Genomic DNA, 26,311 nt, shown 5'->3' with positions numbered 1-26,311 from the left:
GCCTTTGAACCTATCAGGGTTCACCCAGCATTGTGTGTGATCTGTTCAAGTTTTAGAGCTAACACTAAATTGCCCTTTCTCTTCTTTCCCTGCAGGTGATCATGTGTAGCATCACCTTCCTCTTGCACTTTCTGGGAAATTTCTTCACCACGCTGAGGGTCGTCCACCAGAAGTTCCAAACTGAGACTGAGAGCAAAAAGAACGAGTAACATATGAGAAAGAAAAGACTGCCCCACACTCCTCTCTCCCTGTGCCTGGTTAAATGAGCCACCTTCCCAGGGCTTCACATCGCCTGCTCCTCCCAACACTCTTCTGTACTGCAACTTACCAAAATAAGATAACCCAGACTGGTCCCATTGGCTAAGGAACCTTTTGCCAATGCTCACAAATCTGCTTTTGGTATCGGTGAAGTGGTTGAACTTCACTATCCAGAATGTCATACTGCTAGACTTTTGTGTTCCCGTATTTACTAAGAGCTATCTGTTCTTGTCCACAAGCAGTTCTAAAAGACTCTTCTGTTAGTGCAACATTGTACTGGAATTCATGCCTCACCTTCAGCTATGGTTTCTGGCCTCAGAGTTTCGCTTGCTTCAGTGACTGAAGGTGAGGGGAAGTCTGTGACCAAAGCTGAGAACCTGGTCTAGCAGTGCCATGCACCAAGGGCTCCAGGGACATTCCTAGTATACCTCTGAATCTCAATGAGATAGTAAGGGGAGTGGTGTAAGGGAGGGCACTGTAGCAGAGGGAATGCCTTTTTCTCTGATTGTGGCTCAAGTGTGAGAAGCCAGTGTCCACCCTGTGCTACCATAAGTAAAGCATGTGCCCTTTAAGTGTGGTGTACCTGTGGGTTATCTTTTTAATACCTGTATTCGTGAAGGCTGCAGTAGAAAGGTGGTGTTTGGAGTAGAAGAGGGCTATGGGCTTGTGTCATTCCCTCATCTGTCAGAAGGCAGTTGATTGCATCTGAAAAGTAATTTACTGGGAGGGGGTATAGCGTGAACTGGGCTGGAGGAGGGAGAAGGAATAAAATCAATGACCAGGTGGAGGGGAGGGCTGTGAAGGTTTTGTATGAACTGGTGGTTTTGTGACGAGTAATGGCCAAACTGGATGCCTAAGCTGTGGGAAGGGGAAAGTTGGGATACTTCACCAAGCTAGGGCCGTAGGCCATCTTGCATAGGTAAATAGAGTAGGGTGCTTTTAACATGAGGGGGGTTTGGCTTTAGATCATACTTGTTTTAGCTGTAGCTCAAGAGTGTTACATTTGCTTATCCCTGGAGGACTCACAGTTTGAGTTTGTACCTGAGGCAACAGAAGGTTAAGTGACTTGCACAAGATCACCAGGAGCTGCAGTGGGATTTGAACTGGGCTTCCCTGGTTCTCAGCCCACTGCTCTAACCCACTGTCCTATAGAAGTAATGTTATAGCTGATTTCTGCAGATGCATGGAAGAAAATAAGTTAAAAAAAAACCCCCAACACAAACACACACAAAAAAAAAACCCAAGTAGATTAAGGAAAATAATGCAAGATTCGATATACAGGACAAATACTACTCATAATTATCACCAAACGTAGCAAGATTCTACATATCTTGGATTCCATCATGTTTTTGGAAGTGCCATTCTTTCATACTGTTCTGTACTCATGCCATTTATCAGAGCAAAATTGTGTGGAATTTTGCTTTGCTTGTTGGTAGAAACCTTGTGTGTATGAAAGACCTGTGGTATTTTCACCAGTGTGGATAGTCTGATTATGGCTCTTATAGCTATTGGTACTGGTACGTGCATAACCGTAGCCAGTAGCTGAACAGAGATTCATTTACCATTATTATGCTACTCTTGACTTTGAAATGTCCCCCCCCCCCCACCCACACATTTGGTATGATAACTCCAAAATAGATCTTACTCTCACCCTCAAGGCCTGAGGTACACACTTTTATCCTGTAGACACAGGAAATGTTTAAAATACATTTACTGGCTCAGAGAATTGTCTGGTGTATATGTGAGTAAAAATTACATTACATGCCTACTTCTACCCGCACAGTGGTATCCCTGGGGACAGAGTTTGCACTTGTGTACAATGTTTGTCTTTAAAAGCATGTATAGGGTGAGGCAGAAAAAAAACAAACTTCTTTGCCATTTCTCAGCAATCACTTTGAATTTCAACAAAAAATTTTACTTAGTCATCATTTACTATTAAACAACATTCAATTATCTTAAGCTACGTTGATATTACTGACAGTTTAGCATTACTGCCTAGTGATTTTTGCACATTAAAAACGTTCAAAGTCACTGTGAATGCTCAAACTGTCCACCCCATCTTTAACACAGACCTTCAGTCGCTTTGGGAAATTCTTAACAACCTTGTCGTTCAGTCCTTGTAGCAGGCTGTACCAGATTCATCTGCAGGGCTTCCTTGACCAGTGGCGTAGGAAGGGGGGGGGGGGTGGTCCGCCCCGGGTGCACGCCGCTGGGGGGTGTCGGCGCCTCGCTGGTTCCTTGCTCTGCCCCAGAACAGGTTACTTCCTGTTCCAGGGCAGAGAGAGCAAGGAACCAGCGAGGCGCCGACACCCCCCCCCCCCCAGCGGCGTGCTCTCGGCGGATTGGCCTTCCCACCCGCCCCTCACCGCCTTCCAGGTATGTTCTCGCGGGGGGGGGGGGGGGGGTGCGTTGCGCTGCACCCGGGGGGGGGGGTGCGCAGCGGCGACCCGCCCCGGGTGTCAGCTGCCCTCGTGACGCCACTGTCCTTGACTTCAGCAAATGTTTGCGGCTTTGGATGGAGCTCCAACATTGCTTTCCAGACACGTGTCTGCGACTATGACATCATTAATAGTAAACTGGTAGTTTTACAGTTCAAACATTTTAGTCTGTAACTTTGCCATGTTTAAAGATTTCACTCACATAACAGTAGATAGTAACACCAAATAACGCTGTAAAATTTCATTTTGAAATTCCAGGTGGTTGCTGAGAAAACAGCAAACAACGCTAGAGGTTACTATTTTTTTTTTTTTTGCCTCACCCTGTATGCACATTTCTCAAAGGTTTGGCTATAGTTGCAGTGGGTAATTTTCACAGCAAAAGTACTGGTAGGTGCTTACTTGCTCTTTGAAAACTGGTATAACTTATTGCTTTGGGCTGGAGGCTCCCCAGACCAATGCACATGGGGATACACTGAGGAGTAGGTACCTGTATCGGGACTTTCTAAACCTGTGCTTGAGGATGGCCCATTGAGTTTTCATGAAATTCACCATGCCAAAACCTGGTGTATACAAACTTACTTCATACATACTGTGAAGTATAGCCTGAAAATGAAACTGGCATTGACCTCCTCGGGCCATACTATTGTTGGGACAGAGCCTTCTAGCTCTATGAAATGAAGGGCGCCAAAAGCCACTTCTTTATTGGTAGCTGAATGGAAAAATTATGTCTTCCTTGATAATTTTCTTTCCTTTAGTCCTACCCGACCAGTCCAGATGAATGGGTTGTGTCCATCTACCAGCGGATGGAGACAGAGAAAATCTAGGCCCAAGTAAATCGCTCCTTGAGGGTATCGTGCAGCCATAGAATGTTCAGTATTTTGTATAGCCATAACATACATAGAGAAAAACATTAAGCATTGAACAGCCAAAGGCCAGTTATACTGGTATTGTATTGAGTCAGGAGAAGTGTGACATACAAGGCACTGAAATGGGACACTGCATAATGCTCTTTAGAGACACACATCGCCTATGGAGAAATGAGATAGGGAGGGGCTCTGGATTGGTCTGGTAAGAATAAAGGAAAGAAAATTAATCAGGTACAATGTAATTTTTCCTTCCTTTGCATCCAGACCAGTTCAGACAAACAGGTTGTAGCAAGGCAGTGTCCCCAATAGGGTAGGATGAAAGATCCAGAGAGTATAACATATATAAGGAAAAGTGACTTCTCAAGGAAGAAGGAACCCAGACTGCATGCAAGGCATGAAAGAAACAATCCACTCAAAAATGAGTACTGTGGACCATCAAGAATAGAAAGAAACCCAAAAAGAAGCTAAAGGGGAGCCAAAAAAGGCACCCCGGATTAAAAAAAAAGAAAAGAAGATGGTATGAGCATCAACATTGGATTCCACCAACCCACGACCCCTAAAGATCTGAAACCTGAAGTGCAAGAGACTCAAGCCAATCATAAACCATGTCAAAGCGGTGAGAATGGAGAACTCCGAGGGTTGGTGAGCAGAGAAACCCTGGTCCAATTCTATGAGATTAGCGGAATGGAAGAATGAGCCATGTGCAGGGAAAATCAGAGACTTATAGACTGCACTAGTCCCAGCGGGAGGTTCAAGGTGGTTAACAAAACGAGGAATTACAAAAAATTGCATATAACAAAAAGTTTTAAGTGTTTTGGTAGCTGCGTAGAATTCATCTCCAAACGAATTTGCATGGCAAGAGCATTCCAAATAGAACCCAACGAGAGCAAAGCCTCAAAATGGCGCTTCAGTCGAATATTCAAAATATAAACCTAAAGAGCTGGAGAGCAGCAATAGTAGAAACTGAATAAATGAACACGCTCTCACAATATTCTAATGGGTAAGAGGCTTGCCATGAGCTATATTTAACTAAATGAAACCTCAAGATCCAGGGTGCCTACAGAGCTGATCTACCCTTTAACGGATTCATCATCATGGATTTCCTACCAACCTCCGAAACCAACCACAGTATGAAAAACTCTGTGAAGGAGAAAACACTGGCAAAAAAAACGGCGGATACAATTCAATGGTAAAGATCACTACCCATAGAATATACAAAGAACTGGAAAAACTATATAGCACAAGTTTAAATGAAATGGGTGCACCACATAAATGTAGAACCAAAAGTCACTTAGCTTCTACCCCTGGAACAAAACAGCTGAAATCCAATCCAGGCGAGAGTTGACTTGAGAACTACAGTCCCAGAGGGTGGCCACCCATCTCAGATGGCCCAACAGAGGGATCCCCTGTTTTGATCCTGCCTCAGTGGGGAGGTTTAGTAAATTCACCAGTCGAATGCCATTAAATGCAGGAAATTTCAGCAAAAAGTAATCACACCATCTTGATGAAGAAAAATAAAGATCAGGGAACATTTGGATAAGCAATTCAAAAGTATTACCATACAAGACCTGAAATATTATGCAAACAGATTGAAAAGCAATGTATGCATTAATTGGAAGCCAGTGAAGTCTTTCAAAATACGGAGACACTATCAACTTTTTTCAAACAAAAAATTGAACACACCACAGTAATCTGGATTAACTGCAATTTATACATAAATTTAGCATTTAACCCAATATATACAAAGAATTGCAATAATCAAGATGAGACAACACTAACATTTGAACCAATACTGTAAAGTGTGACTCAAAAAAACCTAAGCAAGCTCAGTTGTCTCAGATAGAAGGTACATCTCCATTTAATCTTGAGATATATAAGTGAGTGAGGAATCAAGTATCACTTCTAGGACTTTCAACTCTCTGCCTTTAAACATTTACCACCTACCAATGGTATCAAATCAGGAATGGTCAAAAGAGAGTTGGTAAACTAGAGGAACCTTAGTTTTAGCAGAATTCAATTGAAGTATATTTTTCAAAGCCCAATACTGAATTTTATCAACACAATCTGAGACTCTGGTAAAAGTATCTTCCAAGGACGAGCAGGTTGGTACCAACATCAGAATATTGTCTGCAAATGAAAATATACCACCAGCAAAGGAAATAAGACCTAAAGAACCTCTAATATGGGAGAAAAAGAAGAGTCCTGAGGCACCCCACAATCTGAATGCCAATCTTTAGAAAGAACTCCGCCTTTCCAAACCTTATAGGAGTGATTACCCAAAAATTCTCTAAACCAATTCCAAACTAGGCCCATCTGACCAAATTCACTTAGCTTCATCAGCAATAACTCATGATCTACTGAGTCAAATGCGGCAGACATATCACACTGTAACAGAAGCAATTGTTGTCCCCTACACAAATGATTGTGAACTACTGTTGTCAATGCCAGTAGTAAAAATTCAGTACTGTGCTGATCTCGAAAACCAAATTGAGATAGATATAAACAGGAGTTTGATTCAATTAACTAGGCTAATTGGTTACCAACTAAAGTCTCCTATCAATTTGGTAAGCATGGGGATACTAGCAATGGGCCTAAAATTAAAGGTAAGATACAGATCCAGATAGTTACCCTTACCGTTCAGTGAATCCAGACTGCCCCAATTTGACTGCCCCTATCGGACCGACCGTTCACTTGTCTATTAGATTGTAAGCTCTTTGAGCAGGGACTGTCTCTCTTTGTTAAATTGTACAGCGCTGCGTAACCCTAGTTAGATTTGGGTATCAGCATGAGTACTACAACAACTTAAAAAAAAAAATAGGAAAGAGATGGGAAAAGATGGGGTAAATTCTAGCTACAAACGCATACTTTTTTTCCATTATCGGCGAAAGGCGCCCATCTCTGTTCGGGTGATAACCATGCCCCAGTCCCGCCTTCACCACGCCTCTGACACGCCCCCGTCAACTTTGTCCGCTTCCGCGATGGAGTGCAGTTGAAAACGTCCAAGTTCGGCTTTCGATTATACCGTGTTATTCGTTTTTGTGAGATAAACGCCCATCTCCCGATTTAGGTCGGAACTTGGGCGTTTTTCTCATTTGATTATAAGCAGGATAGTGACATAGTATATGACGGCAGATACAGACCCACATTATGCATCTAGTCTGCCCAATAAGATGTCCAAAGGAAACTCTATACAGGTTACACTCTGTCATGATCAAATACTGGCATCACAAATAGGGCAGTCACACAATCACGGAAGAGTGGTTTTGGTTGCAGTATAGTCACATTCGTTGCCAAAACTTCCAGCAATCCAACGATATTGCAAACTGGCAACATTTTACTCTTTACCAACCTTAAGGTGTCTCCCCTCCCCCTGAGATACACCCATAGCCATAGGAGCCAACTCTGCGGGTGCTTGAGCACCCCCAATATTGAGAAAATTCCTTGTATGTGTCCAGGGAAAGGTTATTTCCATTGGGCTTAGCACCCCCAATAATTTTGAAAAGTTGGCTATTATGCCCATAGCATGTGATATAAACACGACACAAAAAAATGCACACTTGTTCTTGATCTGTCCCTGCTGTTCTCGGGTCACAGATTACAAGTCTGCCCGTCACAGGTCTTGCTTCCCAATAGCTAGAGTTGCTGTCAAAGCCCACTCTAAACCATCTAAATCTATCTTTTCCATAATTGGGACACAGACTGTAACAGTCTGCCCTGTTTTGCCATATTTGGGCCACAGATCGTAGAAGTCTGCCCAGTACTATAAGAATATATCCTATTTGGACTTGACAATGCCGCTGGCCTTACAGTACACTCCTTATGTTTGAAAACAAAACATACTCTTTCATTACTCTGGTTGATTTCGTTGCTGGTCTTTGGTGAAACTGGAACACATTCTCAAATGACATACTTTTTATCTACTAGTACTGAATTATATTTCTTTCAAGGGAGGCTGACAAACTGAAATTTTGTTTCACTTGCTGTCTCCTGCTTGAGATTCTCTAGTGCAGCAATTCTCAAACCTGTCCTAGGGCCAGTTGGGTTTTTGATGGCACGCTTACTACGTAAGTAAGTACATAAGTAATGCCACACTGGGAAAAGACCAAGGGTCCATCAAGCCCAGCATCCTGTCCACAACAGCGGCCAATCCAGGCCAAGGGCACCTGGAGAGCTTCCCAAACGTACAAACATTCTATACAATCAGGCCATTGTGACATCACTAATGAGGTTGGCTCTTATTGGTGGAATGAGCCACTATGACATCACAATAGGTTAAATCACTGCTCTATGTAATAAAGGTCAGCCAAGTAGAGGACATAAGTACATAAGTAATGCCACACTGGGAAAAGACCAAGGGTCCATCGAGCCCAGCATCCTGTCCACGACAGCGGCCAATCCAGACCAAGGGCACCTGGCGAGCTTCCCAAACGTACAAACATTCTATCTCCATTATTTGCAAATCTCTCTCATGCACGTTCATTAGGGATATCCTGAAAACTCAACCAGCTGGTGATCTCAGAGGACATGTTTGAGAACCACTGCTCTAGTGGATTATTACAAAAATATTTCTCAGCCATTATGGAGAAGGTGCTTCAACAATTTGATCAGCTACCCTCTGAAAATCTAACTAGTCAGTTTCTCTCTTCTTGTTTTTGCTGGGGCTTTGGAGGAGCTACCGCCAGAGAAGGAACAGAAAGCACCTATCACAGCAGCAGAGTGAGTAGACCACATTTGTTACAGAAGCAGAGGAGAAGCTGCCAGACAAGAGAGAGTAGACAGCACCTGTCAGAGCTTCATCATCATTCATGTATATTCTGCCTTTTTTTTTAACAGCATCACAGCAGATTACAGTACATCAAATATAATAGAAAGTAGGTAACCCTAGTGAGACATAAATACAACAAAATACTGACAAAATCCAGAACATAATTATCACTCCACATAGCTATGTTTATAATGGACAGAAAAATGAAGATGTGTTATTTTATTCAATTATTTCAACTCAAAGCTTATCCCTAATGATGCAAATACCACACGTTGAAAAGCACTGCGCTGGGGCGCACTGGGCTCAGCTCACTTCCCGTACCCTCTACTTATTATTGGTCTTCTCTATTGTGTAACACAAACCTTTGTTCTAGCTGTTGTTATACATTTTAAGTAGGGTTTTTATTATCCACAGTAGGACCCACCTCTTATGCTCCCCGTGTTCCCAGAGGACTATTTATAATCTGCCTCTGCAAAGTCCTTGGGACCCCCACAGAAACCTCTATGAGTGCCCTTGGGAAGGAATCTCTTCTGCAACCCATTTACATGCTAGGCACAATTTTAAACATTTCCAGCACTGTGTTATTTCAAAATAATTTATTTCTGTAGACATATAACTGAGTGATTTTACACAAGACAAACCACAAAGTCAACTTGATACATGGATAAATATATTAGTAAATAAATATATTTTACAACATACTGCCAAATTGAAATGTCTTTTTCCAATTTTATATATAAAATACAACACTTTTTGCATATATAAAAATTACTTTTCTCATTTTGGTAAAAAAAAATCCTCACAAGACGACTGAATATAAACTTATCAATGATTCACATTGCAAGAAGAGAAAAAAGTTGCTGGCGATGAGGGCGACAGGCAGGGGTGTAGCCAGACTTCGGTGGGAGGGGGTCCAGAGCCCGAGGTGAGGGGGCACATTTTAGCCCCCCCCCCAGCGCCCCTCCTCCGTCCCTTTCAACCCCCCACTCCCACTGCTGCAAACCCTCCCCCACTAGCTACCTTTGCTGGCGGGGGTCTCCAACCCCCGTCAGCCGAAGTCCCCTTCAGCGCCGGTCTCTGAGTCCGGTGTGTTTACTGATCTGGATTCGGTTTCTGTGAGTCCTGACGTCCTACACATTCCTACGTGCAAGACGTCAGGACTCACAGAAACAGAATCCAGATCAGCAACGTGCCAGAGACCGGCGCTGAAGAGGACTTCGGCTGGCGGGGGTTGGGGACCCCCACCAGCAAAGGTACCTGACGGCGGCGGCGGCGGGTAAGGGTTGGCAGTGGCGGGGGTCAAATATGATAGAGGAGGGTCGGCGGCAGGGGGGGTTGAAAGCAGGTGGGCCAGGGCTAAATCTGCGGGGGCCCATGACCCCACCTAGCTACGCCCCTGGTGACAGGTGCAGAATGAACGTGTAGTGGGGGGGGGAGGGGCGGCAGTCACTGAGTAGGCACCAATAAGTAGTGAGGAAGAGTCAGTGCCGGTTTAATGTTAGTAGGTGATGGAACCGCAGGGTAAGGGACAGTCACACAAGGAGGACCAGGCAGTTACAGTACAGATGAGCAGGAATGTGGTGTAAGGAGATTGGGGGAACATTAATTGAAAAGACAGGAAGGTAATGCCTGGTATCTAAATGGTTAATGCAATCTTGAACCTCTTGGTAGGTTTGTTTAAAGCTATAGCAACAAACTGCCCTTTGTTTATTCATTGGTCCCTTCTCTTGGATTTAATCTCCCCGAAAACCCTTCACCAGTGCCATCATTGGATCAGGTTTGTGAGAAGGTTCATGTCTCAGAATGCAGCAGGGCTTCCAAGAAACAATAAAGCAACCTAGAGATGAAGCAGAGCTATGATTTCTGCATTAATACTGTAATGTATCGTGTAGCACAGAGTTTCCAAACTGCGTGACCAGAGCTGGCAACGGAAAATGCAGAGGTCCCAGTAATCGGGTATCAGAAGAGAGGGATTATCTGCGTACCATTAGCCATGTTTGTTTTACTCATGCTTGCTGCTCCACATACAAAATGACTGCTTTCTCTTAAAAACTCAGAAGCAGGGCCTCTTCACTCGGACCCTCAGAGCACTGCCTTCTGGGAACCTAAGGAGCTCACGTAGGAATCCATTAATACTGGACAATAATGTATCTCCCAGTGGTTTGGAAAGCACTTCCAGGAGAGACTTTCTGCAGCAGATTTCCTCCGACAGGAGAGAGCCGCTATGCTCCAGGCCTGCAGGTGAATGAAAAGATCATGATGTAAGAAGAGTGGATGCAGGTAATAGTGTCAACTCTTCGCATTTCCACAAAACAAATAGCTAACATGGAAACAGTTTACAGAATTCCACTGGAAGGAAAAGATGATTATATATGATGGGTAACAGGCAGACACAGAGATCTTTCTCCTAAGGTTTGGCATGCATTGTTAATAGGCCCCATTATTTCTAATGGGAAACATTAAATATACATTGTCCGTATCCAAACCTTACTTGGATAGCTAAGCATTATAGGTAACAAGTGGGCATGGCTAGCTATGCATGGATAAATGGCAGCCATGGATAACCGAATATTATAGGTAACGAGCATATAGCTAAAAATCATGGGTAACCTGTAAGCATAGGATAGCCAAGCATTATGGGTGACTGATATGACCAACATGATCCAACCACATACACACCCTCCCTTAAGGGTATATTCTCACCCTCAGGTCCACCACTAACATATCAGACACACTGGAGCTGGTGCAGAAAAGCTCAAATTTGCCAGTACAGTAATTTAATGATTCTCTTTTTCTACCAGTAAGAGGATTAGCTCACAATTCCATATCACTAAGGACAAGCTGGGTGAGTCCTGTGTATATCCCACAGTACGGGCAGAAATACAGTACTTATGTCCTTAGGGCACAGGCACCAGTGCTGTGGGTTCCTGAGCACCCCCAATATTTTTCCCTGTAGACCTGGGGAAGCAAGCTCCATGCTGCAGAGCTACAGGAAAACACAGGAAGCATGCTTCTGTATCCTAGCCAGGGTTGCCAGGTGGAAAATTTTTTTCCCACCCAAACCAGCCTAAATCCAGCCCAAAACCCGCCCAAACTCAAACCCCGCCCCTGACACCCCCACCCCCACGTCATCACCCCGCCCCCGTCGTCATCAACCCCGCCCCCGTCATCAACCCCGCCCCGCCGTCATCGGCCCCGCCTCCACCGTCATCAGCCCCGCCTCCCCCGTCATCGGCCCCGCCCAAAACGTCACTAACCCCGCCCCCCGCGGCCGAAAAAAACGCCCAAAAAACAGCCCAAAAGACCAAAAAGCAGCCCAAAAAACCGCAACCCGCCGCGGGCAAAAATTTCCCGTGGCGGGTCGCGGAAAACCGCCCACCTGGCAACACTGATCCTAGCTACTGTTCCCGCCTCCCCCTGCAGGCTATTGGCTGGAGGTGTCTGCAGGGGAGGAGGGAGTTGCAACTTGTTGTAGCCTAGCACCTGCCAATGGGGAAGGCAACTGCAGCAGACAGATACATTGACAAAAGAAGCAGTCAGATAACTTTATTGGCATGACAACAATTTTACATATGTTGCCAAAGTACTACCTATAGCAGTTAAGGTAAAAAAAAAAAAAGGCAAGTATTGGGAGAGGAATAAAGGGGGCAAGAAAGGTGAAGGGAATGGAAAGGGCTTACTGGTTTAATAAAGACAATGTTGCTCTGAGATGCTGGAAAGGAACTGGAAAGGGAAGCGAGGCTAGGTGATGGGGACAGGGACTGACAGTGGAGCTGTGGGTCAGGAGTACACACCAAGGTTGCCAATTGGGCGGTTTTCTGCGACCCGCGGCGGGAAATTTTTGCCCGCCGCGGGTCGCGGTCTTTTGGGCTGGTTTTTGGGGGTTTTCGGTGGTTTTTGTGCGGTTTTTCGTGCCGGTTTGCGCGGGGCTACTGATGTTTTGGGCGGGGCCGGTGATGGAGGAGGCGGGGCCAGTGATGGAGGGGGCGGGGCCGGTGACGGAAGAGGCGGGGTTGATGACGGCGGGGGTGGGGGTGTGAACCTTTTGGGCGGGTTTCAGGGCCGAGTACCTGGCAACACTGGTACACACAGGCTATGAGGGTCAGAGGAACTCAGAGGGAGCATGAGCTGTGTGGGGGGAAGATTGCTGGCAGGAGGAGACATGATCTGGGGGGAGAGAGGAAGAAGAGCAGGCAGACGGGACACAATTGCAGACAGAAGAGGAGCTGAAAGAGATGGAGAGTAGCTGTGTAGGAGTAGAGAAAAAAGTGAGTAAGGTAAAGGGGGGGGGGGTCATGGTGGAGAGAAGAGACGAAGGTGAGAAAAGGGTGAAAAGTGGAGGAGGAGGGAGTTAGAAGAAAATGAGTTGAGAGAAGCTGTGGAAAGACAAATATACATAGAGGAAAGATCATGTCATGGGAGATAGACTGGAAGAGAATTCTTAAAAGAAGGAACGTGAGGTCAGAGAGAAAACCAAGAACAAGTAGAGACAGAAAATTAAGTTTTTAGAAAAGATTTATGTGCCAGCTGGGCTAGATCATGGGTAGGCAATAGCTATAAGTTGCCTTTCTCCTCTAGCCATATAGTCACCAGAATTAAAGTTATTTTACTGGAAGGACCTGGGGGAGTAGGAGGGAATTGTGTCAGTATTCGATGCTATCGTCTGCAAAATATCTTTAAAATTGCTTCTCTTTGGCAGCTCAGAAATGCAGAGACCTCTGACTGAGAGAAGTAGCCGCCCAATGGTTAGTGCAGTGGGCTTTATTCCTGGCAACCTGGGTTATATGTTGTACTGTTTTATTATATTATGCATGTAATTCTGTAACCTGTTCTGGGCACTGTCGGGAGGATAGGCTAAATAACGGATTAAAAAAATAATGCAAATCTCGAAAGTAGACGCAAGGGAGCGTTCCTTTGCTAAATCGGAACTTGTAAAAAAGCTGCTGGAACACACCAGAACGTTATGTGCCTTACAGCAGTGAAACGTGCAAAACATGCATCAACCTAATACAGCACAAACCTTGGGGGTGGGGAAAGGAAGGTGACTGAAGAGGTCTTAGGGCAGGCCACTGTCATATTAAGACAGTGGTCAGAAAATGCTCTAAATTTCTAGCAGAGGCAGCGTCCATCTTGGGATTCTTTCACACTGGATTGGAAATAAGCATTTTATACAGAGCTCACAAGATGTTATAGCCAGATTCAAGCAGAGTAAAAGCGTACACTGGCAGCGGGACCATCAAAACCTAGGATAGGATAGGTGGAACGAAGAACAGCCGACGTCATCTGCAGATACTGAGAGTCTATCAGCAGAAGCGCAAGGACAGCCTGAAGCTAATTTTCAAGCTGACCTCGTATCTGCAGAGCCCAAAAAATAATTTTTATTCAAGGACTTGAATTTTGAAAGTGAAAGGAAAAAGTGCGTGAACACTTCCGCACCTTCTTTTTAGTCCTGGTACATCTAAAAATAAACGACCTACTTTCCAAAATAAAAAGGTATGCATGCACTTCCAATCCTAGTCCACAAAACTGTAGGAATATGTGAAAGACAAGTGCTGCATGCATTAACTGTCAACAATTCTATGAGCTATGATGTCATTGGATATAGTGTAATGTCTTGTGGGTGTGTCCGAGTCACACTAGTTGCTCTGAGAGTGAGTCAGTCTGTGTCAGCATAAGATGGTGTTAGCAATCTCTCTTCAAGCTGTACGATAACCAACTGACAGAATTTTGTATTCAGTAGTTTTACCATGTCTACTGCAAGTATGATGTAAATAGTTATCTGAAGAAACTGTAAGTAAACATCATTTTTGTTTGGAAGTTAAAGAAGAGAGAGTAATTGAATCTTTTATTCAAGAGTCTGTGTGAAAGAGAGAGAGAGAGAGAGAACAAAAAAAATAAAAAGAATGGGAGTTAACACTTCTAAAGCTCTGCTGCGTATGGGCTAAATCTGCTGAAGTAAAAGTCTATTTTTTCATTTGTCCCCATCATATCCTAGTCCACAAAACTACACACATAAATTTTACCCACATGTAAGATGGGCAATTTTCAAACAGTCTCTTTCACAGGGAAAGCTTCAGTTTATTAATCTGAGAAACCTGACCTCACCAAAATGGTACAAATAGCAAAAATAGAGAACTCAGAGAAAAAATACAGAGACTATATTACTAGCAGCAACACAGGACTCACTGGAAGATAGAAACTGTATCACCCACAACAGTGGAAGACTCACCAGGTCCGCTGAGCAGTACGAAACGTAAGTGCTGGAGTTCAGGATCCTGAGGGTTCAAACTTGCTCAGTTCTTCAGCTGCTAACACGAGGGTGACTTAGACTTATGATGAATTACTCCAGGATCAGGGGAGACCCCGCTGATAGATATATATCGCCATGTCTATAGCATCAGGAAAGTACCTTGAAGAGAGAGATTCCACGCAGGTGACAGAAGCACCAGTTTGATCACAACTTTGCTTTGTCAGAGTACTGGTTTCTGCAGTCACCTTACCGCAGATCCTCCTCACCCATACTGCTGCCCACCAGCAGTTTTTACAGCTTCTCTTTGCTTCAGGAATATCTCTGGTGTTTGGGTCAACCCAAATTCCCCTTGTGTTAAACTGCATGCTCGCAAATGCCTCCTCCTTCCATCTTCTCACCTGATCCTGCCATCAGAAAAAGAAAGCAGATATTTGTGTCTGAAATTGGATGAACTTTTCCTAGCACCGCTGGATCTGTATGGATGCCATGCAGAGGAGCTCTTTTAGGGCCTGGGCCACTGATCTTATGGTGTCTCCAGCAGATACAATGGTAATTGTTACACTATCTTTCTACCAGACCCATTGGTTTTCCTACCTCACCCCTACATCAGTTTTGTACCCTGCGATGTACAGTGCCTTGAAAAAAAGTCTTCATATACTTGTACCTTTTCACATTCTACTGTTTGAAAGGAGTTGTTTTTTTTTTTTGCACTAAGATATGCAACAAACTCTACAGCAGGGGTGGACAAACTATGGCCTATGGGCCATGCTGTCTTGGCATCATCAACACTGAAGACCCAAAATATCCATTTTTAATAACACATTGAGATGCATGCATAAAGGGCAGACTTTGGGGTGTTTGGTAATGATATTGCCAGGTACCTGAGGCAAAAAGCCACCCCGGCATGGTTGAAGAAGAGTCAACTGTTGCATGATGGAAGGCAAGAAAGCTAGCTGCCACCAACGGTGTGTGCTCACTGGGAAGGTAGGAGGGCAATGCTGGGACCTGTTTGAAGCGATGTGGACTCTGGCTGGGAAAGGCAGGGAAGATAAGGGGAAGAGTAATGGAGGCCAGGGGAGGGCAACCCCTCGCTTCTCAGACTCCACCAGTCATTGGCCTACTCATGCCTTGGCATTTTTGTATCATTGAGTCAACACTTTTGTATTTATTTGTTGCATTTGTAGCCCACATTTTCCCACCAATTTGCAGGCTCAATGTGGTTTACATTACACCGTAATGGCGATCACCATTTCCAGATAGAGTATTACAGGTTGTATTACATTAAGATGAATGGTACAATAGAATATAGAGAGGTACTGCATTGAAGTAATATCAATATAAAAGTTTTGATGGGCATTTTTGATGAAAACCAATGTTAAAGTGGGTTCCCCTAAGAAGTCGTGGCAAAACATGGTCTATGTCTGGATCCATATCTTTTTGTGAAGTCTTTACCAAATTAAGTGGTCAGGTTTATATACATTTACTTCTTTTGCAAAGTTGATTATTTACGTTCCGAGTGTGATGATGATAGTTGGATGAGATAATGAATCCATCATTTATGTTTTGACTTTGGCAGAAGAGAAAAATATGGCTGGTAGAAGTTCAGGCAGAACAAATGGCTAAAGACATAAGGAATGGTGACAACTTTTTTTCAGGTGTATTGGTGAACAGAGAAGGCTAGAAATGGAATTGGAAGATAAAAGATGCTGCAAATCGCTATGTGGAGAGTGAAGAGGAAAAGCGGCATGCTAAACAAATACGTCTGTCTTCACGGAAGAAAATCCTGAAGGTCCTCAGCTGATAAAGGCACATATGAGAATCGAGTAGAACAATTTATGAACAACTTGAAAAACTGAAAGTGTATAAAACTATGAGGCCGGATAAGATCCATTCCAGAATGTTGAGGGAGCTCAGAGAGGTTGTGGCTGGCCTCTTAAAGATTAGTTTAATAAGTTATTGGAGATGGGAGAGGTTTCCTGGAACTGGAGAAGAGCCGATGAGGTCCCTCTTCACAAAAATGGAGATAGAGAAGATGTGGGAAAATACAGGCTGGTAAGCCTTACTTCAGTTGGGTTGGAAAGGTAATGGAGGCGTTGCTCAAGGAAAGGATAGTAAATTTTTTGGAATCCAATGGGTTACAAGATCTGAGGCAACGTGGTTTTAACAAATGAAAGTTATGCCAAACAAATCCGATTTCTTTGACTGGGTGACCAGAGAATTGGATCATGGACACACACTACATGTAGTCTACTTGGATTTTAGCAGTCTTTGAGACAGTCCCTCAGAGGAAGCTCTTGAATAAACTCAGTGGCCTAAAGTTAGGACACAAAGTGGTGGACTGGATTGGAAACCAGTTGACTGACAGAGGGAGGTTGTAACTGGAATTTACTCAGAGGATAGAAAGGTAAGTAATGGAGTGCCTCAGGGATTGGTTCTGGGGCACAGTCTATTCAATATAATTTGTGAGTGACATTGCTGAAGGGTTAGAAGGAAACGTTTGCCTTCTAACCCTGACACCAAGAGTTGCAACAGAGTGGACACCTTGGAGGAAGTGGACAACATGAAAAGGGATCCCCAAAAATTAGAAGAATGGTCTAATGTTTAGCAGTTAAAAACTTTAATACAAAGGAGGTCATAGCGATGCACTTGGGGTGTAGAAATTCAAAAAAGAGTCATATGTGCTAGGGGGCGATAAACTGATGTGCACGATCAAGAGAGGAACTTTGGGGTGATAGTGTCTGGGGACCTCAAGGCAATGAAACAATGTGACAAGGCAGTGGCTGTAGCTAGGAAGATGCTAGGCTACATAGAGGTGCATAACCAGCAAAAGAAAGAAAGGTTTTGATGCCCCTGTACAAGTCGTTGGTGAGGCACCCCAAGTCTATCACCCTGCAACCTTAATTCATGTCCTCTAGTTCTATGGCTTCCATGTCTCAGGAAGAGATTTGTTGTATATTAATACCTTCAAGTACTTAAATGTTTGTATCATGTCTTCCCTATCACTTCTTTCCTCCAAGGTAATCAGGTTGTCCAGTCTGTTCTTATGTCTTTTGAAGGAACCCGTGTACCATTTTTCTTGCCTTCCCCTGAACTGCATCAAGTTTTTATGGCCTCCAAAACTGAACACAATACTCCAAATGGGGCCTCACCAACAACTTAGCCTATGGGTTACCGCAGTGGGCTGAGAACCTGGGGAACTAGGTGTAATTCCCACTGTAGCTCCTTGTGACCCTGGGGCAAGTCACATAACTCTCCATTGCCCCAGCTACAAAAATTTAGATTGGGAGCCCACTAGAGAAAGAGAAAGCACCTGAATGCAATACGCAAACCACTTTGATTGTGCCTCAGAAAGGCGGTATATAAAAGAATCTAATAAATAAACGTGTATGGGGCAGTAACACTTGCTTTCTTCTGCTTTCCTCTATCTGTGTAGCCTAGCATCCTAATAGTTTTGGCCACCATTGTTTTGCCACCTTTGGATTCTCAGACAGTATCACTCCCTCTTCCCAGTGCGTGCACATCAGCCTCTTGCCCCACAATCACATACAGCTCCTTTGGATTTCCACACCCAAAGTACATCACTCTGCATTTCTTCATATTAACTTTTAACTGCCAAACATTAGACCATTCTTCTAGTTTTTGTAGATCCGTTCTCATGTTTGACTACTGCCTGTGGTGTGTCCAACTCTGTTGCAAATGTTCATGTCATCTGCAAAAAGAAAAAAACGTTTCCTTCTAACCCTTCGGTAATGTGCTCCCGTACCGAACCTTGAGGCACTCCACTACTCACTTTTATTTCCTCTAAGTGAATTACATTTACCACCACCTCTGCCACCAACTTCTGATCCGGTTTAGTACCTCAGGCCCCATCCCCAAGCTGCTCAGCTTAATTATGAGTCTCCTATGTTGAAAAGCATCAAAGGCTTTGCTAAAATCTAAGTAGACTACATCTGCGCATGCTCTCAAGCCAGTTTTTTTGTCACTCATTCAAACAAAATCAATGAGATTTGTTTGACATGGTTTGCCTTTGATAAATTTATGGTGCCTCAGATCTAGTAACTCATTGGACTGTAGATATTTAACTATACTTTCCTTCAGCGGCTTCTCCATTATCTTTCCTACAACTGACATAAGGCTCAACAGCCTGTAGTTTCCTACCTCTTCTCTGTATTACCTTTGTAAGACGGACCATATCAGCCTTTCTCCAATCCTGTGGTCTTCCAGTCCTCAAGGATAGGACCTACCAAACTTTCTCTAAGCGTCAATATCCCAATGGATCTATGTTCAGTTTTTCAAGTTGTTCATAAACCCTTTCTTCTGTGAACAGTGCAGTATCTTTGTCCAGTATCTGTGGACTTTTACCAGGTTTTTCTTACGTGGTTACTGAACAGAAGTAATTGTGGACTTATTCTCTCATCACTATTTACACATGGACAATCATGAATCTCGCAATTCCATCTTTCACCAATATACTTGAAAATATTGTTAATTATATTAGTTGGTTTGTAGCTTTGTGATTAAACACCTACCACATTTTGGGGTTATATATGATTTTATGTTTCTATGTATATTTGTGTAACTATTTGTTTTCTCTTATTTTTATTAATGTTTTACTGTAACTCACAAATGTTATGATAGATGACATATAAAAATTTGAATGAATGAGTGAAGAATGTTGTAATGAAATTATACATAATGGGTTGAGAATTTTTGTCTGGGGGCAAAAAAAACTATCTGAAAATTTAATAGAACAGGAACCAAGTTAGAGGACGTGACATCAGGCTCTGAGATGGCTGCCTAATCTCTTAGCTCCTGTGGTGCCTCGGTAATCTTAGATATATCCCCCCTCATCGGTGCTTGTTTTGCCCCCTGTGTTGTTTGAGTGGGTGCTTTTACCTTGATGGCGCAGAAGCTGAAGCAGGTTGAACTTCGAGAAGCCATGAAGAATTATAAGACACCAGGATCGGAGACAGTGGTCCGATCCATGGTGTTGGGTGTGGAGGAGGGCAAGAGCGAAAAGACTTCTTGGCGGTATTGAAAGACTAAGCCCGGAGCTACAGCGTTGCTTTGTGGACTAGAGCAAAGAGCTCCAGGAGATGAAAAAGATTACTGACAAAATGGAGCTGCTGCATCAAGATGTTAAGGATTTGGGTGGCCAAGTGGAACCATTGGAGACCAGGAGGAGGTGCTGTTGGCAGTTGGGTCACATTGTGAGCACCATGACGGTCGGTATGAGGAGCTCTGCTATAAGCTTGATGACACTGAAAATAGAGGGCACAGGAATAATTTGCGTATTCGGGGTGTCCCTGAGACTTCAGATCAGGAGAATGTTCCTGAAATTGTTCGCCTGCTTTCTCAGTGATTATTGGGGGAGGAAGCTCTGGATGCTGCATTTGAACTGGAAAGGGCACACAGGTCTTTGGGGGCCCCTCCTCCAAACAAGCCGAAGGACATAATGGTTTGCTTCACCCAATATGCTGATAAGGAACTTCTATTTCAGTGTGCCCGCAAACTTACCTCCTTTAAGTTTCAAGATGCGGAAGTTCTGCTATTCCAGTACCTGTCTGCCTTCATTCTATCTAAGCCTCAAGGCCTCAAGCCTATTTTGAATTTTTTGCAACAGGAGAACATCAAATATAAGTGGAGCTTTCCCTTTCACTTTGTTTTCCTTTGGCAGGAAAGCTATGTAAGCTTCGTACATTGGAGGAAGCTCGCCAGAAGCTTATGCAAGGAGGGCTTTTGGTGCTGCCAACTTCAGCGTCTTCTTTTCAGTCATCCTCTTGACCAAGGCCACCAAGGAGTTGGAGGGCCTCCTCTAGAGTGCACAATAAGCGTCGACCTGCATCACTCCACTTGACTGGACTTTGTTGTACTTTTGTAGTCGGGGCTTTTCTATTTTAATGCACTAGCAATGCCTGTGTTGACTTATGTTTTTTTCACTGGTGTGCATCCAGGGGGGCTTTGATATGATCAGTCTCTTGATTATGGGGAGATAGTGTTTAACTGGCTATGTTATTATATGTTTGCTGTAACTGGGGCTTGGGGGCAGGAGTTTGGTTTTTTTTTGTCAGGGTGGGGGGTGCTTCCTCCTTTGAATGAGCTCTCGGGTTTTGGCCTTGGGAGTGGGTAATCTGGTATTTTGGTGGGAGGTAGGGGTTGGTGGGTTGGGGAGGCTCAGCTTGGGGGGGGGGGGGGGGGTCAGCTTGGGGATGGTTTGTTTTGTTACTTGAAGTACAGTGGGTTGTAAAGCAATATGTCCAGTTGTTAGATTTTGGGCCATGCTGGTTTTTTTGTCCTATGGGTTTGAAGCACGAGCATTGTTCTTTAATACATAGTAATGTCATCCCTTAGGATAGTTACATTTAATGTTAAGGGTCTGAATTTGCCTCACAAAAGGTCTTTGGTGTTTAAAGAACTGCTTGTGAAACATGCCAAGGTTGTTTTGTTGCAAGTCTTTGTTTGGGCACAGGGCCTACCCCACAAGAATATTGCATCTGACCTGACCGACTAAGACCAAAGGAGTCTGTATTCTATTTCATAGAGACCTAGTGGTCCAGGTCCACAGAATCAAGAGAGACCAGTGTGGTCGATTTTTGTGTCCATTGATACTACAGAGCTCACTCTTGCCAATCTTTATGATCCAAATGTTAACCAATATGATTTCCTTTACTCTATTAGAACCTCCTTATCAGCTTTTTCTCATGGACCGTTAATTGTGGGGGGCAACTTTAATGTTTGTGCTTCACCAGCACTGGACTCCTTTACATAGTAACATAGTAGATGACGGCAGAAAAAGACCTGCACGGTCCATCCTGTCTGCCCAACAAGATAACTCATATTTGCTGCTTTTTGTGTATACCCTACTTTGATTTGTACCTGTGCTCTTCAGGGCACAGACCGTATAAGTCTGCCCCACACTGTCCCCGCCTCCCAACCACCAGCCCCACCTCCCAACCACCGGCTCTGGCACAGGCACAGACCGTATAAGTCTGCCCAGCACTATCCTCACCTCCCCAGCCCTGCCTCCCAACCCCGGCTCTGGCACAGACTGTACAAGTCTGTCCAGCACTATCCCCGCCTCCCAACCACCGGCTCTGGCACAGACCGTATAAGTCTGCCCAGCACTATCCTCACCTCCCAACCACCGGCTCTGGCACAGACCGTACAAGTCTGTCCAGCACTATCCCCGCTTCCCAACCACCAGTCCCACTGCCCACCACCGGCTCTGGCACAGACCGTACAAGTCTGTCCAGCACTATCCCCGCCTCCCAACCACCAGTCCCGCTGCCCACCACCAGCTCTGGCACAGACCGTACAAGTCTGTCCAGCACTATCCCCTTCTCCCAACCACCAGCCCCGCCTCCCGATCTTGACTAAGCTCCATTCCTTCGGCACAGGATTCCTTTATGCTTATCCCACGCATGTTTGAATTCCGTTACCGTTTTCGGAATTCAAAGATGCGTGGGTCTCCTATCTGACACTAAACACTCTAGAGCTCTCCGAGAATTATTTTAAGATTTGGGGTTGGTTGATGTCTGGAGGGATGATCAAAAGAGGGAACAGGACTACTCTTTTTTTTTTCAGCAGCGCATCACACTTACTCTCGATTGGATTATATTCTTTTGGATGCTTCATTATGGGGGGAAGTACTCACAAGTGCCATTGGTTCCATTACATTTTCTGATCACGCTCCCTGTTAGGCGGATTTGCTGGGAACTGAAATGAGGGAGGCCAGATGGACTCTTAATACGAGTCTTCTTAAGAATGCGCAGGTTCTGGCTGAACACAGAACTCTTGTCAAGGATTATTTACAGACTAACAGACTCCGGGCCACAGTTTCAAGTTATTTGGGATACCTTCAAGGCTTTTTCGTGGGGATTTTTTTGGGGGGTAGAGCTGCTAGATTTAAGAGGGAAAAGGATTCTCAGCACAGACAGAATTTAGCTAACATTGCAGCCTTGGAAGCCAGATATAAGCAGACTAGCTCTCCAGTGATTTGTCACTCTCTGAAGGTGCGCGACTCTCTCTGGAGAGCCTTCATCAGAAGGAGCTAGCTTTCAATTTATCCAGAATTAAACAAAAACATTATGAATACACTGAGAAGGCGAGTAGGATTTTAGCTTTCCAGCTGTGCCAGCAGCATACGGCTCACACCATTGTTAAGATTAAGGATGGTTCATGTGGGTTACTGTATAAATCATACCATATAAGGGAGCGCTTTCACCGTTTCCTGTGAGATTTATACACACAGGATCCCCAGATACAGCAGCCCCATATAGCTGATTATTTGAACACTAGTATTTTGCCTACTTATCAAATGAATAAAAAGCTAAATTGGAAAGGCCCGTTTACCTCCTAGAGGTGGTCAAGGCAATTCGATCTTTGCCTACTGGGAAGTCCCACGGATGGATGGCTTCCCAGTGGAATATTATAAGGCCTTAGCTGATGAGCTGGCCCCAATCCTTGCAGAGGTGTTTGATTCCGGCGGGGATAGGTCGCATTTCTGTCCCCGTGCAACTCTCTACGACACACCTCGAAGATACCTGTGAGGATTTTCACAACACCAAATACCTGATAACTGCACTGTGAGCCCAACTGAGACTGCTCACAGGGCTCACTGGGGTCAGGATTTTGGGGTGGTTTATTCTGATGCTGACTGGGTGTTAATTGAAGCCTTGCTACCTAAGTTGGCAGTATCATCATTTATTCAGGAAAGTCACGTTAAAATGGTATATTGCTGGTACCTCACCCCAGACAAGCTGCACAGACGGTACCCAAATGTTTCCCCTTTTTGCTGGCAAGACTGCTCAGTAGTGGGCAAGCTTTTTCATATTTGGTGGGCCTTTTGGAAGGGTGTTCGCTTTCAAATCAAACTGCTCACTGTTTTTTTGGTTCCTTGGGACCCTGGTATTTTTTTTTTTACTTAATAAAGCTAATCCTGGGTATCATTCCGCCAGAGCAGCATTGATGCGGTTTTTTGTCAGTGCTGCTCAGCTGGTTCTTGCAGCTTCCTGAAAGTCCTCAGAGGTACCATCAGTGAATAAATAGCTATGTAAGTTGCGTTATATTTATGATATGGAATATCTTATTGCTGTTCGGCATAGGACCCTTTCCAAATGGACAAAAATTTGGGGACCCCTGAAGGACAAGCTGTAACCATTTGGACTGGACTATTTCTCTGGGTTTTGGGGTTTTGTTTTTTTTAATATACCTATAAAAATCCTCAGGGTTTCACTTGATGATGCCAGTGTACCCAGAAACAGATAGGCTTGAGTTAGGAGGATTGGATCCGGCCCAGTGAGACAGAATGCAGGCAGTTGCACAAGTGACCCAGGTGACATCATTAAGGGTCCTCCAAAAGATCTTTTAGCACCAGATACCTTGTGGTGCATCGCCACAGACGCTTGTCCAAAGGGGCAGGCTTTGCCCCTTTGGAGCCCCTTCAGAGCAATAACAGGTCACTTTCTCCCAACTCCTTAGATCTCAGTCTTTCCCTAGGATGTGGAGAACAGATCTCAAATATTCTTTTTCAAGAAAGTCTAATGTGGGTATTAGGGGCATGCAGAAAAGAGCACACCCCACAAACATGAGAAGATTGAGGGAAAGCATATATTACATGTACTTACCTTGACTTGGAAGTTCATTCTGTTGGAAGAGATTCATGTGCTGTTGTGTTTCAGGTATGTGTCTTTTCGATATATCCAATGGAAATGGGCGACTGTCTTGCTCCCCTGATACATTTTCACCCTCTATTCGGGGCTCCAAGTCAGAGGTATTAACTTGTTGATCCCATACAACTGGAGTTGTTGGATAGCAGGGGAGAGGGGTGTTCCCTTGCAACCTGCCATCCAAGAAGAAAGGGGCCGGCATGAGGGGGTGTCCCTCGGATGAACAGCAATAGCTGGGACTGTGCCCATAATGAATGTGTACACTGCAGTCCTTGGTCATGTCAAAATGTCCAGAAGAATACTTCATGGAGGCATTTGTGCGACAGCCTTTTCTCTTCCGCTGCTGCTTGCTCCGACCAATACCTCTCTTGGCGAGATGGAAGCTCAGTGTGCCACCAGTTCTGGAATACTCACTTTCTGAATTTGTCATGTCTGCTGCATAGGAGGTGGTTGCCAATGGTTCCAGACCCTGCTGTGTACTGAGATAGTGCCCTGAGCGAGGAGTGCCCTGGGGCAAGATGTTCATCTCTTTCTTGTGCTGCCAGGAATGAGTTTTGCCCTTTCTCTGCTCTCCTGGTTTGGTAGTATCCTTGAGAGTTCCAACCTTATCTCCTTTGGAGGATTTTGGAGGCTGTGGGTCAGACTCCTGCCCTGCTCCCCTGGCTGCACATGGCTGGTTTTTCCTGTAGTGGTGATGTCTGTGGTGATGATAGTGCACATGACTGGAGGTCTGGTGCTCTGCTCTTGTGCTGCTGCTGTTCAACACTGAATCTAGAGACCGAGGTCTGCTCCCCCTCCTAGGCTGCTCTGCAACCTTTTCAGGAGATTGATTTTCAGAACCAAAGTAAATCAAAGGGTCATAATCACTGCTGAGGGAACTCCGGAATGTAGAGCGGCTCCCGTACACACCCTGGAGGCTCACATCTGTACAGTTTTGCATTGAGTCACTAGAAGAACTATGGAAGGGCCCTGAGCTGGAGTCACTGCCTGGTCCATCAGCCAGATAACCACTGCGCTCTGTGCCAAAGCTGCCCCCAGAGCAGCTACCTTCATCCTGCCGGGTGCGAAGCCCACCACGATGCTCAGGAGAGGCAACATGATGCCTGGCTGTGTGAGAAGTCCTTGTTTCCAAGCAAGGATGTTGGTAATGATGCAAGCATGTTTGGTAAGAGGATGTTGGTTTTGCCCATGGAGGCAACTTGTGTGTCTGCTTCACTGCTAATTTCCGAGGGTGGGATGTGGGCTGGCCCCAATGTCGAGCAACTGACATTGTCCTATATGGCATATAGTGAATCCTATTAAAATCCAATGAAGAAGCCTCAGGTGGACAGCAGATGGGATGACTGATGGAAGGCTGTCCACTCAAGGCCTGGGGATTTATTTGGTGATAGAACTGCAGAGTTGACTCAGTGTTTCTTGGCTGGATATGAGCTTGACCTGAAGGATATCTCCACAAGTGGACTCGTTGCTGTGCTTCCTGGTTCTGAGCACTCCGATTAGAAATCAGCTGCTGAGGGAAGGATTCACCATCTGAAACACAAAACAGATTTTGGTGCACCTCTGCAATATTCCCCTCTCTGCAAGATACTGTCATCGTTGGCTGTATTCACCCATCCCAAATCATCTGTCTGGTGACTCTCTCTCATCCCACTGTTTACAGTCTGACCCTGTAAGTTTCTCCACTTCATCACCTCTTTTGTGTTTTAACACTCCCCACCATGTACAGGGATGCGCATTTCCATTTGCTCACCGCAGTAGAATCTATTTCTCATCTACTTCATGATCTATAGGTTTCAACTGTGGAAGCAAGGGGCCCACGCACTTATCTTCTTTGCATTGCTCTGAACCCCAGAGGGAAGGTAGGGGTTTTCTTGGTTGGCTCTAGGGCTGGGGGGCCACCTGAGGCCACAGCTGTAGCGAGCAGAATTTTATTTTATTTCTTACGTACAGCCTGAAAGCTATCGAAGCGGTAGACATTCAGGTACAGTAAGTATAACTGCATAAGAGCAGTTTAATTAACCCTCCCCCCCCATGAGACTCTTCATTCATCTTCTCACAGCAAAAGG

The 26,311-nt window shown here is 44.7% G+C and overlaps 2 protein-coding genes across 2 annotated transcripts in view; one reads left to right on the top strand and one right to left on the bottom strand.

Moving 5' to 3' along the window:
* TMEM120A (transmembrane protein 120A) overlaps positions 1–828 on the top strand; it is an 81,683-nt gene extending 80,855 nt beyond the window's left edge. Inside the window, exon 12 of the mRNA XM_030185631.1 lies at positions 96–828. Coding sequence (XP_030041491.1) covers positions 96–209 — 114 coding nt within the window. The 3' untranslated portion in view covers positions 210–828. The remainder of the gene's footprint in view (positions 1–95) is intronic.
* An 8,905-nt stretch (positions 829–9,733) lies between these two features.
* Positions 9,734–26,311, bottom strand: part of RNF43 (ring finger protein 43) — a 162,539-nt gene continuing 145,961 nt past the window's right edge. Inside the window, exons 9-11 of the mRNA XM_030222590.1 lie at positions 24,204–25,775; positions 14,557–14,981; positions 9,734–10,562 (exon numbers count right to left, since the gene is read on the bottom strand). Coding sequence (XP_030078450.1) covers positions 14,932–14,981; positions 24,204–25,775 — 1,622 coding nt within the window. The 3' untranslated portion in view covers positions 9,734–10,562; positions 14,557–14,931. The remainder of the gene's footprint in view (positions 10,563–14,556; positions 14,982–24,203; positions 25,776–26,311) is intronic.

This window comes from Microcaecilia unicolor, chromosome 13 (assembly GCF_901765095.1).
Source record: "Microcaecilia unicolor chromosome 13, aMicUni1.1, whole genome shotgun sequence".
Lineage (NCBI taxonomy): Eukaryota > Metazoa > Chordata > Amphibia > Gymnophiona > Siphonopidae > Microcaecilia > Microcaecilia unicolor.
Note: the sequence above shows the minus strand (reverse complement) of the source record. Positions and strands in the feature narration are given on the sequence as shown.